At 44.8% G+C, this 17,297-nt stretch overlaps 1 protein-coding gene across 1 annotated transcript in view; it reads left to right on the top strand.

Moving 5' to 3' along the window:
* GNA13 (G protein subunit alpha 13) overlaps nucleotides 1-12,644 on the top strand; it is a 29,378-nt gene extending 16,734 nt beyond the window's left edge. Inside the window, exons 3-4 of the mRNA XM_051797697.1 lie at nucleotides 3,430-3,480; nucleotides 7,888-12,644. Of these exons, the coding sequence (XP_051653657.1) occupies nucleotides 3,430-3,480; nucleotides 7,888-8,460 (624 nt within the window). The 3' untranslated portion in view covers nucleotides 8,461-12,644. The remainder of the gene's footprint in view (nucleotides 1-3,429; nucleotides 3,481-7,887) is intronic.
* Nucleotides 12,645-17,297: the final 4,653 nt, after the last annotated feature.

The raw sequence follows: 17,297 nt of genomic DNA, 5'->3' as shown, positions 1-17,297 counted from the left end.
CAAGGTCCTTCCTGTCCTGGGGACATCACTATATATTTTTAGCTAATCTTTAAATTTCCGTCCTATGTGCTCACAGAACGTGGGTGTGAAGACAACAGGAATGTGATGGAGAGCTGCAGTTTTTCCTTGGGGGCAGATCCTGCAGTTTCTCAGTTCTGTGCAGATTTTGTCCTCGGTGTGGCTCCTTTGTGGCGTGACAGCCACAGGTTGACTGAGGGGCAGCCACGTGGCAGGGCTGGACGTGGTGAGCCACACTGGAGTTAGTGGGGCAGAGGGGGGAAACCCAGACTCTTTTTTTCTACTCATCTTGGGTAAACCAGAGAGTTTACAGTTTGTCTAAGGGGAAATTTTAGGTGTGACAAGTGTCTGTTGAATACGGACATTTAAATACACTCACTGTCATGAATTTACTGAGAGAAATGTAGTTCTGTATCTACCAAGTGGTCTTTGGATCTGTTTTACAGGGATGTGACTATCATTTTCTTACCAATTTTTAAAAATTGGTGGCATTAAGACTTCCCTTGGTTGTTGTGTTGTGGGTTTTTCAGTGTTTTCTCTTAATTTTTGCACAAAATACGTAGGTTCACCCTTTGGAAAGGGACTGGAAGTCTTACTTGGCTGCTTTGTGATGCTGCCTTTTTGAAGCTTGTTTAAATGGGTCAAAACTCTTTGGTTCTGTGGTAGTGCATTCTGATAAGGATCTGTTCACTGAGGTGGTTTGCTGCTCAGTGGTGTCTGTAGTTAGCAGAGCTCACCCTGCTGCTACCAACGTGGCCAGGGCAGACAGAAAATCCCCACTAGTCAGGGCCCTGCCTTGTAGCTGTGGTGTGAAGGGTGGGTGGAAGAACAGAGGAGTTTGAAGCTGTTCAAGGTTCTGGATGCTGTGCAAATTGGTAACATCCAATGATTGAACAGCTGTTGTCCTTGGATGCAGAGTTGAGTCATGTTGATGGCACTTGGTGTGTTGGGTTTGTTGTCCGAATAGATTTTCATGAGGTGAGAGCCCAGTGGTTGAGCTGATGATGTGCAGGCAGGAAGCTGTTATGTCACTGCTGTATTAGCTGTGTTATCCTTGTAACTGGTTGATTTTAGAGTTCAGTCTCTTGAGTTTCAGCATGGCCACCCTGATGCTTGTCTGCTGTTGGCTCTGGTCGGTGACAGCCCGGGAAGCAGAGCCGGTTTCTTGCCGTTCCTCCCGGCAGTGACTTTGCTGTGTCACGTGGCTCTGGAGCGCTGCTGTTGCTGCAGGCCCCTGTATTTTGCATTTGTGATTTCAGGAAATCCCCTCTTTTAGGAAGCTGCTTCTGGGGGGTGTTTTCTGACCTTTCCAGGCTGTAGTTTGTCTGTCCCAACTGCTCAATCTGTTGCAGTAGCAGTGAGCCCTGAGACTTAAAGGAAGGGTAGTGACTTATGTCTTCCAGTGCTGTGGAGTTAATGGTTCTTTAGGGAGTAGACATTGCTGTAAGTAATATAAAAAAGAGCTATCTGAGATGAAAATACATGTTTGCCTACACACACACACACAAATACTTACAGCCTCTGAGGCCCAGGTATTCTAGAATAAATACCTCCACTTAATGAGTCTGGAATCTGGCCGATTTGTATGTAGCCCTGTGGCGAAGAGCAGGTTGCCAGCTCCTACTGGCACCTAAAAAAGAAATTAAATCTGACCTTAAATTTTATTTTACCTTAATACTCATCTACAGACAGTGGTTTTAGCACTTGGAAGGCCTGAATTCTGATCCTGTTACTCCTGCTTGGGAAGCTTGATGGATTTGTGCATCAGGGTTGTTTATTTTCTGTGAAATAGGAATGCTCTTCCCTGTACACTTTCCTTACAGGATTGAGGCTAGAATGGGTGCTGAAAAAGATGTAGTTGTACAATACTGCTGTCATAGCAAGCAGTAGTTGCTGAGTACCACTAAACTGGTTAGTGTTATTGCTACAGTTTGTCATCCCAGAGAAAACTGGGACAGCTGAGCCAAACAGAAGGGAAGGGAAGGTAGTAGAGGTGTGTTGGACTCTTTCCCTGCAGGTGTGTCGAGCACAAGGCATGTTTCAACCAGAGCCCCAGTCTTGCCTCATTAAGAGTTGATGTTCAAATTGCACACTTCAAGGTGTGGTATCTACTTGTGTTATGTAACTTATTTTAGTACCTGGAAAACTTGCAAAAAACCCTTGCTTATCTGTCTGCCAGAACCCTTTTTGGCCTGTTATTTACCCTCCCCTAGTTAGGTAGGGTAGATGCTTAGGTGGCACAATTTATTAGTGAGGTTTGATATTCATTCCAGATAAGTTTTCAGAGTTCAGATTGAAGTGAGGGGAAGTCGTTATCAGGGTGTAACTCCTGTCCTAATTCACTTGTCTGGATTAGATGTATCACCCTGGTTTCGGATGCTGCTTGAATTTCTCATCAAGCAAACTCACTCAGAATTCTTGCTCTTCCATCTGCAGAGTGAAAACACAGGTGGTTTCTTTTCTGCACTTACTGTAAAGTAAATAAGTTACAGCTGGTCATCAGGAGCTTTCAAAAGGAAGCAGTTTGTGCTTCTGTGAGGATGCTGAGAACCCTAAAAAGGTGCTGCTTTCCTCTGCAAGGAATTCCCTCAGTACATTACCTGCTGCAGTTGAATTCAGGTGCAGCAGTATCCATGCAAGAATTCCTCTCTAATCCCAGCACCCTGACAGAGTCCTGCAGGGTTGATTGTAGTTCAGGCTTACCATGGAAAACTCTTTAGTTCCGCATTAGTGGAGGGATTACAAACTGCAGTTACTGTTTGCCAGGACAGTGCTGGCTTGGATCCAGAAAATAACCTGGAATACCTGTACAGCAGATGTGATCCCATGCAGCACAGCACCCTGGAGCTCTGCTCGTTCCTCCCAGAGGAAGGAATTCTGGTCCAGCTTGGTGTCTGATGGGAAACCTGAGTTAAAGGCTCCGTGTGTTGTGGTTTCTCATCCTCTGTTGTGCTCGTCATTCCCTGTGCTCCGGGGAAGTACCTGTGGGAATGGATCGTGTGGCACTGCAGTTATAAATTAACTTTCTCCAGTGATTAATCCCCATACCTGAATGTCTGTGTGTGCACACTCTGCAAAGCCTTAGAGGGATGGAATGTTTCTTTTCATAAGGAAGGTGTGGCTGCTTCATTGATGCTCCCTGTGGATAATACTTGGATTTATTTATCAAGTCTAAACTTGGAAAGAATGTAACTATTATAAATGTGCCTTCTTATGCTTTTAAGCTTAAATGTTAACTGGCCTAATAATAAATCATCAGTTGTGTTCTTAGTTTAGCTGCTTTTAAAAATGACAGTGATTAAAGCTTACAACACTTAAATGTAGATTTTGGTAAATTATCTGGACTTCAGAATGTAAACTATTGGAATCAAATACGTCGCTTATTTAAATAACTGTTTGATTTGTTTTTAGGGGGAATCTGTAAAGTATTTCTTGGACAACTTGGATAAACTTGGAGAACAAGTAAGTTCTTTTTTTATTTTTCTTTCCAGTCTTGAGTTTTAAGTTGTCTTTGTGATCTCTGGGTTTTAAGTAGATGAAATGTAATCAGTGTCTACTCTAATAACTTTATCTTTAGTTAACTTTGACTGTTGTATTATCTCAGCAGTTCATCACTGACATGTCAAAAACACAAGGCAGTGCAAGGGCCAGGAGACTTTCTGGAAATAAAAGTTCTGTCAAAATTGAGCAAAAACAAGTTACAAATGATCGTCCAGTCAGAAGACTGTTAAAGTAGCCCCTCAGCACTAAATGATACCCAAAAATGACTGGGTTTGGGTTTACATATCCATTTAGGAACACTTGAGTTAAATCACAGGTCAGTAGTATTTATTCACTAAAGAATAAAATCTATTCTCTGAGGAAAAAGTGAAATTTCTGTAGAATACTTTTTTTATAGAACTGTTAGTTATTGCTTGAATAATGAAGTTGTTTGCTGATAGTCTGGGTTGTGTATTGCAGGAATGGCATGTGGAAAAACTGCCTTTAAAATGGGATGGTGCTTGAACTCTGTGGGGAGGCAGTTTCTCCGTGGTCATTTCCAGCTGATGGCTAACAACTGAAGGAATCCAAACCACTTCAATTGAGCCCTGTTACATCATGCTTAATTTCATTTTTCTTTTTGCCTTTAACAGATAAAAATTTGATTTTAACCCAGGCTGTTTCTCTGCTTTGAGCTGTCACTGTTCTGACCGGAGCACCGGTGCGGAACGCAGGCGCTTCCCAGACCTCTGGCTTGGGAACTCCAGCACTTGCTCTCTGAATTAGGATTTATGGTCTGGAGTTGTAAGACCTGCACTCAGGAGGAGAACTGCACTTGCTTTAATGAACTGCTAAACTCTGCCAGTGGTGGATTTCTGGTGGTCTTTGAATCCAGTGCCACTTGAGTTTCGAATGGTTTGGTTTTCTTCCCGAGCACAGTTGGATAAAGAGTTTTGCAGCTTCATTTCAAAGTTCTTTATTTAGAAACTTTGGTCCATTCTTTGTTTAAAGTGTAAAACTTAGTCACTAGTTGAGTTTTTTTAATGTTTTTATATACACACACTTACTATAGTGTGATGTTGCCGTGGGAATGCTGTGAACTCTGAATTACAGCTTTTCCAGCTTCAGGTTAGACCAAGTGATGTTGAGAATCAGAAGGACTTATCAAGATCTTCTGTTGTAGAAAATGTTAAGTCTTTGAGGAAAAAAGCACTAAGTTTTGTTCCTGAGTAAAAGATTTGATAGGTTCTTCTGGTTTATTCTTATCTATATGCAAGATTTATCTAATGAATATTTCCCCAAGCTGTATTAATGTAAGTATTTTACTGTTCTTATCTGATGCAACTGGGCTGACCTGCAACTAAATTGCTTATAAACACACAGATCTGCCATTCGTGTGCCTGTTGCCAAAAAGGAGCTGATAACAGCACTGAGGGAAAAGAACTTAATGTTCAGATTTAATCAATCAGCAGAAAAAAAAAAAGAGTATCTGACAGGCATACGTGTGTGGGATCTCTTGGATTCCTTGCAACTGTTTGTTGTTGTTTCAACTGCCAGTGCAGACTATATGTATTCAAAATATCTCACAGAGAGATGTTGCTTTCCATGTTGTGATTGGATCTTAGTCATGCCTTAAATTGTAATTTTAACTAGGCAAACTGTGATGTGATACCCAAAAGGACTCCTTTAGAAGAAACAGACTGCAGTGGATTTGGGGAAGGAGATAATTCAGGAAGGAGGCACATGTTCCAAATCAATGTCTATATGGGGATGCTTGCAGGAAAAACACTGATTGACAATGGCAAAACATTGAAAGAACTTGGAAAATAATAGTCACTGCCATCCAAGGAAAATATTCACTTAATGCTGCAGCCTTCAGATGTGGAGAATGGGATCAACACTGAGAAAAGGGCCAGCAAGTGGCAAACTGCCAGTATCCCAAGGATCTGGAGAGGGAGAAAAACATAACCATCCTTCAAAAAGATAACTAAAATACTGGGAGATTTCTTAGGAGTTGTTCTGTTTGGTTTCCTGGAGCCAGATGATGGCTGGATACCCACACTTGTCTTGCAGAACACTCCTTTGCTGTCTGTTGCATCAGAGTAGCCAATATCCAGGATAAAACAGAGAGTCAGGGAATGGTTTGGGTTGGAAGGGACCTTTAAGACCGTGGTGTGTCTTCTTTGCGTGTAGAACTTGAAAGCACTTGAAAGGATTCTGTTTGTGGTTCCAAGTGTGGTAGGAGTTTTCAATGAGTAATAGTACTTGAGAGGGAATTTGTCAGGAATTCCAGGGATAAGCTCCTTGTTCTTGAAAGCTTTACTGAATAAACATTACAGGTCAACTCCCAGGAGAGTTTGCTTTGTGCTCTTATTTCAGTATTGAAAGTACATGTGGCTTTGCCTATTATATTAATTGCTTTTATTTATTTACATGATTTAATAATTTCAGTCACTCCTGAGCTTTCCTAAGACTTTCTGTTTTTGTTCTGAGAACTTGAGACTAACTTCCTGAACAACAAAAGAATTCATATCCCCATTTGAAAGTTGAAATAAGAATTGAACCTCTTGCCTACATGTTGACAGTCAGCTTTGCTCAAAATCCCTTCACATGTGCCCAGTGACATTTGATACAGTTACTGCTCTATTCTTCTGATTGTTTTCCCCTCTACAATTTTGGTAGGAAAGACCCAAGATAAATTTAATAAAAAGAAAAGTCTTACCACCCTTTAAAGTTCTTCATTTACTCAGACAAGGGAGTGGCAGCACGTCTGCTGCTCAGTTTGGGGAGAACTCGATCCTGCTTTAGCTGTTGAGCTCTCCTGCAGGTTTAGGTGGTGTGGGGTTTGATGTGCAGCAGTGCTGCAGCAAAGGCCCAGGGTGGGGATCCTGTGCTTCAGAGCTGCTTTGTAATTTGTGCCACGATAAAAATCAGCTCCTTAGTCATGGGCAGCTGGATAAAGAACCCAGAGCTCAGACAAAACCATCTCTCCCTGGTTTCACTTTGGAGCCTACATGGTAAAGCAAAGTGATCCTTGAATTTTTGTGATGTTGCACTCCATGATTTTTAGATTTTATTTTTGTGGCTTGAACTTGCCTTAAACTTGGGATACAAGTATTGAAATGGCCATGGGGTTGTGTTTGTTCCCCCGCCCAGCCGACTGCTTGAATCAGACTTTCTGGACCATGGTCTCACACATCTTTATAAAAGCTCCAAGTCTGGGAACTGGCACTGTCAAAGGAATATCATAGATCATTCACTAAGAGGAGACTGAAATTCCAAAACCTAAACAACGCTCTCTGAAGTTGTGAGAAATGCTGGAAAAATGTGAGGAACAGTTTCCACAACAAGTGAACAACAAGGCTTTAAGTTCCAGCACAGCCAGCTGTCTGGGAGAGATGCTCCTTGCAGATAGCAGAAGGACTTGGAGCAGATGCAAAAGTGTAATTCTAGGAATGAAGAAATCCCCAGTCCAAGTCTTGAATTTCATGCTGTCAAAAGCTGACTAATAAGAGTTCATCATCCTGGAGCATCTGCATCCATTGGTGATGTTCATATAACAGTCAAAAAATAGTAAAAAAGCACTTTTCCTGCCTCTTGAATTCTGGGGAAAGGTGGGCTGGAGAAGTTCAGGGTGCAGCTGTGTGCCCTCCAGGCTGTGCTCTGGGAAGAGGCTGCTGTCCCCAGCTGCCTGGTTCTTCTCCTGTTCTTCTCATGGCCCAGTAAAGTTTGGACAAAGCCAGGCAGTGTGAGCTCACTGGTGTGGCACACAGCTAATAGAGTGACTTTTTGGACCGAGACAGCTGGATGCAAAAGATCCATGGCACAAACACAATAAGCTGCTTAAGTTTTGCTTTTCAGGCATAATTGGTTGCCTTAAAATCACTTAGTGAGCAGCTCTTTTGCACTGGAAGCAGTCGTGCAATATGCAGGAGAGCCTGGGAGGAACAGAGAGCCCACAGTTGGAACAGGATATACCCTGGTTATTGATTTGGAAAACCTGTTTTAGAACTCATTTGCTGCATTGCAGTGTTGGCAGCCAGCATGTTCCCCAGCTTTGTGAGGAGAGGATGAATAAAGCACAGAGTAATCCAGAACAAGGGAAACAGGCATGAAGAATTGCTGGTTCACCTCCCAGGTTATTCATGGATCTTTGTCATGGAGAGCTTCGTTTCTCTGGGGTACATATTTTGATGTAATATTGATGTGTTTCCTGTTCTGGACTCCAGATCTTTCCCAAAAGCTCCAGGGTTAGCATGTAAATACAGGTCTGATTATTGAAAACCTCGTGTTGTTCCTCTGCCACCTGCTCTCTCCGTTGCAGCTCCACCGTGCCCGTGATTGTAGCCTATAATCTGCAAACTCTCCTTTACTGTTTTTTTTCTTTAGGATTACCTTCCCTCACAGCAAGACATCCTGCTGGCACGAAGACCCACCAAAGGGATCCACGAGTACGACTTCGAAATCAAAAATGTCCCTTTCAAAATGGTCGATGTGGGCGGGCAGAGGTCGGAGCGGAAGCGGTGGTTCGAGTGCTTCGACAGCGTCACGTCCATCCTCTTCCTCGTCTCCTCCAGCGAATTCGACCAGGTGCTCATGGAGGACCGGCAAACAAACCGCCTCACCGAGTCCCTGAACATTTTTGAAACAATAGTCAATAACCGGGTTTTCAGCAACGTCTCAATCATCCTCTTCCTAAACAAGACGGACTTGCTTGAGGAAAAAGTACAGAAAGTGAGCATCAAAGACTATTTCCCAGAGTTCGAAGGGGATCCCCACTGCTTAACAGATGTCCAAAAATTCCTGGTGGATTGTTTTCGCACGAAACGCCGGGACCAGCAGCAGAAGCCCCTGTACCACCACTTCACCACTGCTATTAACACAGAGAACATCCGGCTAGTTTTCCGTGATGTCAAGGATACCATCCTGCACGACAACCTCAAGCAGCTCATGTTACAGTGATGTGCAGAAAGACATTCTTGTTTCAGTAACTCTCGTGTGTTGTTTTTTTTTTTTTTTTTAACTAGAAGTTTACAGCAGGAGTAGAGAAATCCAGATCCTGTCAGACTTCTTGATATGTGGCTAAAAGCTGCTGCTGAACACATTATTGCCAACTTCTGCAGAAATTCAGGCTTAAATCTCTTCCAGTGTAGCTTCAAGATGACTCAAGTTGTAATTTTATAGCAGATCTATGTCTAAGTTACCTGTAAAGTGGTAAATTTGACCTTTTACAAACATGTATATCATCCTAGAAAATTCAGAATTCCAAGTCCAGACTTCCATGAAATTGTTGCAATTATTAGACTGTGGCAGTAATTTAGGGGTGGGGGGGAGAAACTTTTCACATCTAACTTCATTACAAAGACTGTGATACCATAGCTGACTTATGATTTCTCAGGTCTACTTTTGGTTAGAAATCCCATCAATCCCTTGCTGGAATCGTCTGTTTGAAGCGCGGATCCCTGGGCGTAACGTACTTCCTGTTCAAGTACAAACCTTAGCCTTGGCTTTGAATAGGAGATGCTTTAAAAATGCTTAAAACTGGGAGCTTCAGACATGTCTGGCAGGAAGTGCTGAGTCCAGGGACGAGGGGTTAGTGGTTGGCACAGTACACGGATTCACTCCGGCGTTGTCCGTACGTCTCGGAGCCATGGCAAAGCACAGAGCACTGTGGTCTGGTCCTCTGGACATTCTGATGTGGGAAGGGGGAGCAAGCTCAGCTTGTGTTTCATGTCTTCACTAAGCAGATGTTCTGTGTAGGTAACAGATGTTCCACGTAGGTGACCCGTTCTCGAAGCGCTTTAACTTAGCACTGGTTTGTTTTAATTCCCAGCTCCTTCCAAGCTGCCTCCTCGGAGTCAGTAACGCCTGGTGATGGAGAGAAGTACTCGCAAACCTAAGTGCCTCCTTGTGTTCTGTCCTCCTCTGGTATTTTCAGTGGCCTTATGAGTTCCCAGCAGAGGCCTTGTGTAGCTGACACCGTGGGGATGAATGTTTTTTTCTGGAAAAAAACAAACAAACAAACAAACAAAAAAATGTGTCCCAGCAGAACGTGCTTCAGCTGATGAGGTTCTTTCTGAGACTTTCCAGTGGGGTCTAAGCAATCCTAAGTGTACTTGAGCCAAATACGTCGCACAGCATCTCCCAGAGTGCTGCTTGTGACCGTTTTACCCAAAGTTCCATTGCAGTTCTGTTTATTTTTTTTATTTTGGGGGAGGAGGAGGTGGTTGTTAGTGTTGCCATGTAATGAAAAGAAATAATAATAATAATAAAACCCAATGAAAATAAAGCAATGCTCACATACCCTGTGGCACACTGCAAAACGACAGTGAGCTGTTGTGTTTCAGAAGTTAGTGCAGCTGCCACGTTTCCCCCAGGCTGTAGTGTCGTGGGGGCAGCTCAGCTGCCCCTTTGCCCCGTGGAACCAATTCCTGTGGATCATGATGGTGGCCAATCCCTCAGTGAATTCTCATTCACATCCCGTGCACGTGGCGAGCGGTGGGACACGGTGTCCCTGCCAGGACATAGGAAAGCTGCCTGTCTCCTGAACTTAGCCTTTACTTACTGTGACTGTAAGTTGTATTAACATCTCTGTACCTCGCTCTCCTGGCAGCAGAGGGGGAATAGTGTATTTTTATTTAGTTAGGTGCTTTGAAAGACCTCTATTTTTTTATATCATCCAGTGAGTAGCCATAGGTTAGTCTGTGATTCTCGTCATCAGGCACTATCTTGGGAGGAAAGAACTTGGGAGAAGTCACAGTGCAGAATCTAAAAATAATCCTAAAGTCTGGATGCAGCACTGATGTCGGGAGGATGAATAGAATTTTAGATGGGGATATTTAATGTAGATTTTGCTTCTATACTGGACATGGATTATTTCTGATTTGGTGAGTTCATATGTGAGCATTTCAAGAAGGAGGATGAACTAGAGACCTCAGGAAAGACAGTGAGGCTCTTTCAAGGACTGACCATCCTTTGGAGAAGGATAATGGTTGATTTGGTTGGGCTTTAAGTGCTCCATGAGCAGACACAAACCTCTGGTGGCCTCCAAAGTCCAGTGCTGGAAAGCAGAACCTGAACAAATCCATGCCCCACCCTGTCAACAAGATAAGGAGTTGGGTTGGTTTTTTTCCTTTGCTGACAGTTGTCTGAACAAGTTTCTTTTCAAAAAAGAGACTTATCTCTGAATAAAACAGTTAATTTGGAGAGGTCTGCAGAATGTGCTTTGGAGGATGTCAGACCAGATGATTGCAGAAAAGACTAAAAACTGGTAGTGGATGATAGGACGATTACCAGGGATTTATTTAAACAGATTTATGTAAAATAATGATGAATTTTGTGTCAAGGGACCTGTTAATTTACTGAAGATGTTTCAAACTGATGTCAGTCTAAGGATGCAGCCAGGATCACCAAGGCACTGGGCACTTCTGACCTTGGCCAAAGTGGGGATCAAATTCAGCAGCTTCTCCTCTGAACCACCCCAAAAATCCTTGGTTTTAATCCTCTCAGATCACTGTCCCTGTGAACCCCAGGGCCTGTAAGAGAGCCAGGGGGGACCCCAGTGCTGGGTCACTTATAGGCCCTGGCAGATAAGCACTATATGAATCTCAGGCAGAAATGAATTGATTTAATTAAATAACTGAGTCAGATCACTTGGGTTTTCCACTCCCTGTTCTTGAGAGGGGGGTGAGACAACACACCTGGATGTACCTGTTTACATGGTTCCTGTGTTAAAATATGGCCAAAACCCCCAAATCATTGCCCTTGGCCACCTTCAGACTCACTCTTCATCAGCTCCCTGAATGGGGCACAGCGTGGACAGTTGTATTGCCCTTCAGATTTATTTCTAAATATCATTTCTTTATTGCAGGACGTAATTTTGGTACAAGGAACCAAACAAGTGACAGTTGTCTAGTGAGAGTGAAGCTTCCTCATGGAAACCAGTCTGTGGTACAAGGTTGGGATGCATTTCTGGTGAAGGTGGGAAAGCAGGTAGAAAATCAAGTTTTCCAGAAAATCAGGTTTCCCTAAATTTCTTAGTTCTCTGCTGGAGTGAGCTCTGTTCAATAGATCACTGACCCTGTGGAGATGAACCACTACCTTGTACAACCTCCCTGTACTTGAAGGTGAAATTGGTGTTTCAGCGACTGTTCCCTCCTGCAGGGTGTTAAATGAGATGATTGATACCTAAAAACTGTGGCTGTTCATCAGGGCTTGATAAAATGTCACATTTTTTAATGTATTGTATGTGGGAGTGTAAGCCATCAGTTTGTGTGAAACTTCAGCTTTCTTCTGGAATAACTGCTCTTAGAAAGAAGTCAGGTTGATCTCAAAGGCTGTTCATTGGGCTCATCTCCGAGTAGCTTTACATTTTGCCCATCAGCAGGTTGATCAGGTTGGGTGGGTGTGCCAAGCTTCCTGACCCTGGGCTGGGGACAGGATTCCTGGTGTGTGTCCAGGGTGTCTGTGGGCAGCAGAACTTCCCCCCCTGGTTATTCCTCTTGCAGAAGGTCCATCTCCCACCACCACTCCTGTCCCAGCCCCATCCGAAGTCTCGTGCCGTGCCCAGTTGTTCACCACTTCACTTTACAGGTCTTGTCTCTCTGATGGTACCATTAACATAGTTTTTAATTTCACAGCATTGCAATACAGTGCCATTTTGCAATTTCTTTGCGTTGTACTTGAAAATAAGTTGAATTGCAGACTATTTAAAACTGCTTTCCTGCGCTTTCAGTAGCAGTGAGAGCTTACCTTACGTGAAGCCTTTATGTAAAAATATATTTTGTAACAACCTCATAGATCTTTAACGAAACCAAGATTTGTATTAGCTTTGTATAAATGTTTGTGGCTTACAATTTTATATGTTGTTTAACTTTTTATAAACTTTCCAGGGACTACTTTTTATTGTAAATTTTTTTTTCTCCTTGCTTTAGTTTAAGATTGGCAATAAATTATTTCTAAGGGAGGTCTTAGAAGAAAAAGCATCACTTCCTTTTTATAAAATGGTTAAATTGATTCACAGTTTAAAACCTTACACTTGCTTGTACATTGCTCTGTACATACTCTCCAAAAGTGTTGCCTTTCAGCTATTAATATTTGCCTTGTGTACAAAAATTACTGACGATGAATAAACATATACAGCCTCACGTTGGTGTGATGAAATCATCTTTTCTAATTAATAATGAGTGGAGGCAGCCAACGGACTCTTTTTGGGGGTTGGCAAAGGCCAGCTGGTTTGCTCCTGCCACATCTTGTCTTTCAGATAAAATATGTAAGAGAGTCAAGCAAACTCCCTGCTAAAAGGGCTCCTCCAGGTGCTGCTGGGCCTGATGACTCTTTCCGTGCCAGGGAGGCACCAGGAAAATGCTGACTTGCATTTGACAGCCCGTTTGGTGCTCAGTATTTAAAATATTGATGGCACTCGGGTGTGCTCTGCGACAAGTCTCTATGAATTATGGATTTCAGTATTGCAGAGTTGATTTTACTGGGGTTTTTTTAAGCTGTCCTCTGACTAAGCCAGCCTCTGCCTCCTGGACAAACAGGTCACTGCAATACGAAGCAGTATTTTGCAGCAAAACATTGATTTCTCCTTTGTCAGTTTTTATAGGCCTGAGATGCCTCATTTTCCACAACAACCTTCGGATTTGGCCAGCGTGCTGTGGACACTAAATCCCCGGAAATACTCAGCCCAAGTCATCCTTGTTTATGCAGTTGGTGCTCAGTGTTAGCATTTATCTTGCTGATGGGGATACAGGAGCTGTAGGAATTCTCAGCAGTGTGAATGTTGCTGTGGGCGGGTTGGAACCTGGATGCAGAGTGCAGTGGACTGAAGTGAGTTAAACCCCTGCCAAACGCCCTGGAACTTAAACCAGCTCCATGGTGCAGTTTGGATTCTGGGTCCTGCCTGTCCTAGGGAAGCTGTTTCTGAGGAATCATCGCTTCATCTCTTGACCACTTTTTCGTGCTGGAACAGTCACATCATCTGAGCACTGTTTGTGATGTTGCTCTGACTTTGAAATCCAATCTCTTCAGATTTCTTTTTTTACTGCATCCTATTTCCTGAGCTGCCACCAGCCACCTGAGGAGTAAAACTAAACCATCTAGAACTCAACAGGTCGTGTTAGTTGGTTTTTTAATCCCAGTATTACAAGTGTAATTGCATCACTTTCACGTGGGTTTCTAGTTAAGTTCTTGTTGACTAAAGCTCTGAGCAACCTGGTCTAGTGGGAGATGTCCCTGCCTGTAGGAAGGGGTTGGAACTGAATGAGCTTTAGGGTCCCTTCCAACCCAGGCCATTCCATGATTCTGTGATGATCCTATGAAAGCTCTCCTTAGGAATGGGTTAGTGGTGTTGGACCATCCAGCAGCTGGAGCCCTCACAGGCTCCGATAACCTCAACACACTGATGTGCCAGGGGCTGAAGTGGTGGGAAGAGCTGAAGTGGGAAGGAATGTGTTCTGGGATTTGTGTGAGCAAGTGGAGTTTCTTCACGTTCACAGCTCCTTTGATTTACCAAAACACCTTGCTGCACGTACTGAACGTAGGTTGGGTGTTCAGGCCTCTTCCTTCCTGTTAAAGTAACTTGGTGATTACACAACTGACAGGAGGGAGCAAAACTGGAGTAGGGCTGTACCCAAATTGTCCCTGGCTGCCCTGTCAGCAGCAGGAGCTGGTTCTGGAGCCAACCCTGGTCCCCTGGTCCTGTTCTGAGAGGAGCTACCACTGAGCTGTGCAGCAGCTGAGGGTGAAGTGCTGAGGAGCAGCTACCAGGCAAGCACAGCCCCAGGGGAATCCAGCTGGAAATGGGACAGGAATCTGCACTGGCCCAGACCCTGCTGGGTTTTCCCTCTGAAACAAAAAAGGTGATGGCATTGAGGTTCTTCTGGTTCCTAATCCACTGACTGGTTGTGTTTTCCACAGAAGCCGAGATGTTTTCGCTGTGCGTGAAATGGGAATTACTGAATTAATAAGGATCCAGATATTCCAAGTCCTACAAGGTTTGCAATAGTGTTTTATTTGTGCCTAACTTCAGATGCTACTGGATTTCCTTCCTCTGCTTTCTTCCCTTGGGTTTTTATGCACGTGAGGGGCAAGACATCGGTTCCTGCTGGAGTGCAGCTTCCACCAGCAGCAGCTTTCTGGGCCCTGGGATTCTTCCTCACTATCACTCCTAAGAGTGCAACTTCGGAGTGATCCCTGCTCCTGGGTGTGAAACACGGAGCCAGTCCTTAGCCCAGTTCAGTGAACAGGCTGCAGATGAACTGAGGATAAGGAATCAAAACATCCCAAGTGAGATGTGCAGCGAGGGGGAGGCGCAGTCCCTGCCCCTGCGTGTGGCCGAGCTGCTGCCCCTGCTCAGCTCCACGCAGGGAGCCAAGGGTTTGATTAATTGCTGAGCACTGGATCTGACAAACCTGGATTTGGGGCAGGCTGCTGCCAGCAGAGCTCTGCTGCAGTGCTTCCAGCTCCATGAGGAGGTTAATATTTAAAGGCTGAGTCCTCCCAGGCGCTGGCTGTGAGCAGCAGGTCGTGTTTGCTGTTCCTGGGGCAGTGAGGGCTCCGAGGCACTGCAGGGTAAGGCAGGAACGTGTTTGTCAGCAGAACCAGTGAGTGAATAAATCCCATTTCTCTGCCTGGATGGTTGGAAACATGGTGACCCAGTAAGATGATGCTGATCAGTGCAGACTGGTTTTTATTAATTTAGTGCTTGCAGAGCAGGAGGAAGCACGAGACCCCATGCATCCAGCGGTATCCAAAGTGAGTTTTTCCCACTCCCTATTCCAATTCAATATAGTGGATCTTGCCTGTATAAAAGATGCTAACTCCCTGCCCAGGATTCTCCTCATGGACTGGTAGAGCCCAAATCCCTGCCTGATACTCGAGGGAATGGCCTGAAGTTGGGTCAGGGGCAGGTTTGGGTTGGATATTAGAAAAAGATTCTTCCCCCAGAGGTGGTTGGGCACTGACCAGGCTCTCCAGGGCAGTGGGCACAGCACCAAGGCTGCCAGAGCTCCAGGAGTATTTGGATGATCCTCTGGGGCACAGGGTGTGACTCTTGGGGATGGTCCTGGGCAGGGCTAAGGGTTGGATTTGAGGATCCTGGTGGGTCCCTCCCAGCCCAGCATATTCTGGGATTCTGTGATTCTCTCTCCAATGCAGCACCAGGCCAACCTTGGGTGGCTCTCAGCCAGGCTGCAGGTGCTGTCCTGTCCTCTCTGAGCCATCTGCAGCCTGGAAGACAGTCAACTTCTCTGATGTAGAAGAGAGACAGCCCTTTATCAGGTCCAAAGCGGAAGCAGTAATGGAAAAAGAGAAGGAGGACATCTATTTTAACATTCCCACTCCCCCAGACGGCCTTTGTGCTGGTTAGGGAATGAGTGACTGTTTCCAAGTTGACCACATACCATGCAAATGATGTTTGTGGGACGACACCAGCCATGAATAGTTCACCTCCAGTGAGCAACTCACCTCCAGCACTCCCTGCATTGGGCTGTTCTGGCAGTGCCACGGGAGGTGGGATCACCAGCACCCACATCAGGTTCAACTCTGAGCCCTCTGTGCACCCCCAGTCTGTGCCTGGGACTTGTTTGTTGTTTTCAGCTTTTATTGGAAGAAAAGGCAGTATCTATAAACAATACAGGTCCTTCAGGGGTTGCCTAGGCACAGTATTTTGCACTTTTTCTGTATGAGCTGGATTCTCTTACAATGATCCAATAGTAGCTGTGAATTGATGACCCTTTCCTGCTGTAGCCTTCATTTTCCCTGAAGGAGAGGGAAGCTAATAAAAGAACTCCAGTGAAATGAGCATTTTCCAAGAGTTTAACATCAGGATTTGCAGGCGGGCAAGTTGAGCAAGGCTTCAGCAGCATCAGCCTTCTTACATCATGTCTGGCATTTGCTGAAAATTGTCTACAATTAAGGGGAAAACTTCCTCTTTTATTCCTGCAGATGACTCTGCTTCCCCCTCTCCCATCCCCACTTACAAAACTTGAGGGGAAAAGGGGATGGTTCTCATTTTATCCTCTGCTGTGCTCCACAAGCTGCCTGGGAAAGGGACACCAGCCTGACATGACTCTGCAGCTGAGGCCACTCCAGCTCTCCTTCCCTCTCTGTTCCCAATGTCCCTCCCTGCTGATGACATTGCATCTCTGCCCACAGCAGGAAACCTTTCTGCTGCTCCTTCTCTCACCTCTAATACTCAAGGTGAAATATCACTGAACACTTTTTTGTTTGCCACTTTTTTTGTGGCAAATTCTAAATCCTCCTCTCGTTTCCAGTGAAATGGTGGCCTTCATTGCACTGCAATAAAGCAGTGCAGAGTCATCTCTGCTGTTGTCTGGGGATGCCTCTGGGGGAAAGGGACATTTTTACACATGCAAACGTCAGCAGCGAGTCCGTGGCTGTTCCCTTGCTCAGCTGAGTGACACCACTCCAAGGACCTAATTGTGGCCCAAAAGAAAGATGGAGAGACTATTTCCAAGGACCTGGAGTGGCAGGACGAGGGGGAATGGCTTTAAATGGACAGAGAGCAAGAGTAGATTAGATAATAGGAAGAAATCCTTCCCTGTGAGGGTGGGGAGGCCCTGGCACAGGTTGCCCAGAGGAGCTGTGACTACCCCATCCCTGGAAGTGTCCAAGGCCAGGTTGGACAGGGCTTGGAGCAACCCAGGACAGTGGAAGGTGTCCCTGCCCATGGCAGGGGGTGGAATGAGGTGATCTTTTAGGTCCCTTCCAACCCAGGCCATTCCATGATTTCTCCCTTTAGAAAGGCAACCCCATTTGCCTGAACTGGTAGGTTT

The sequence above is a fragment of the Manacus candei genome, unplaced genomic scaffold (genome assembly GCF_025592945.1).
Source record: "Manacus candei isolate 608988 ecotype Guabito, Panama unplaced genomic scaffold, ASM2559294v1 h1tg000047l, whole genome shotgun sequence".
In the NCBI taxonomy this organism is placed as follows: domain Eukaryota; kingdom Metazoa; phylum Chordata; class Aves; order Passeriformes; family Pipridae; genus Manacus; species Manacus candei.
This window is presented reverse-complemented; position numbering and strand designations above follow the sequence as displayed.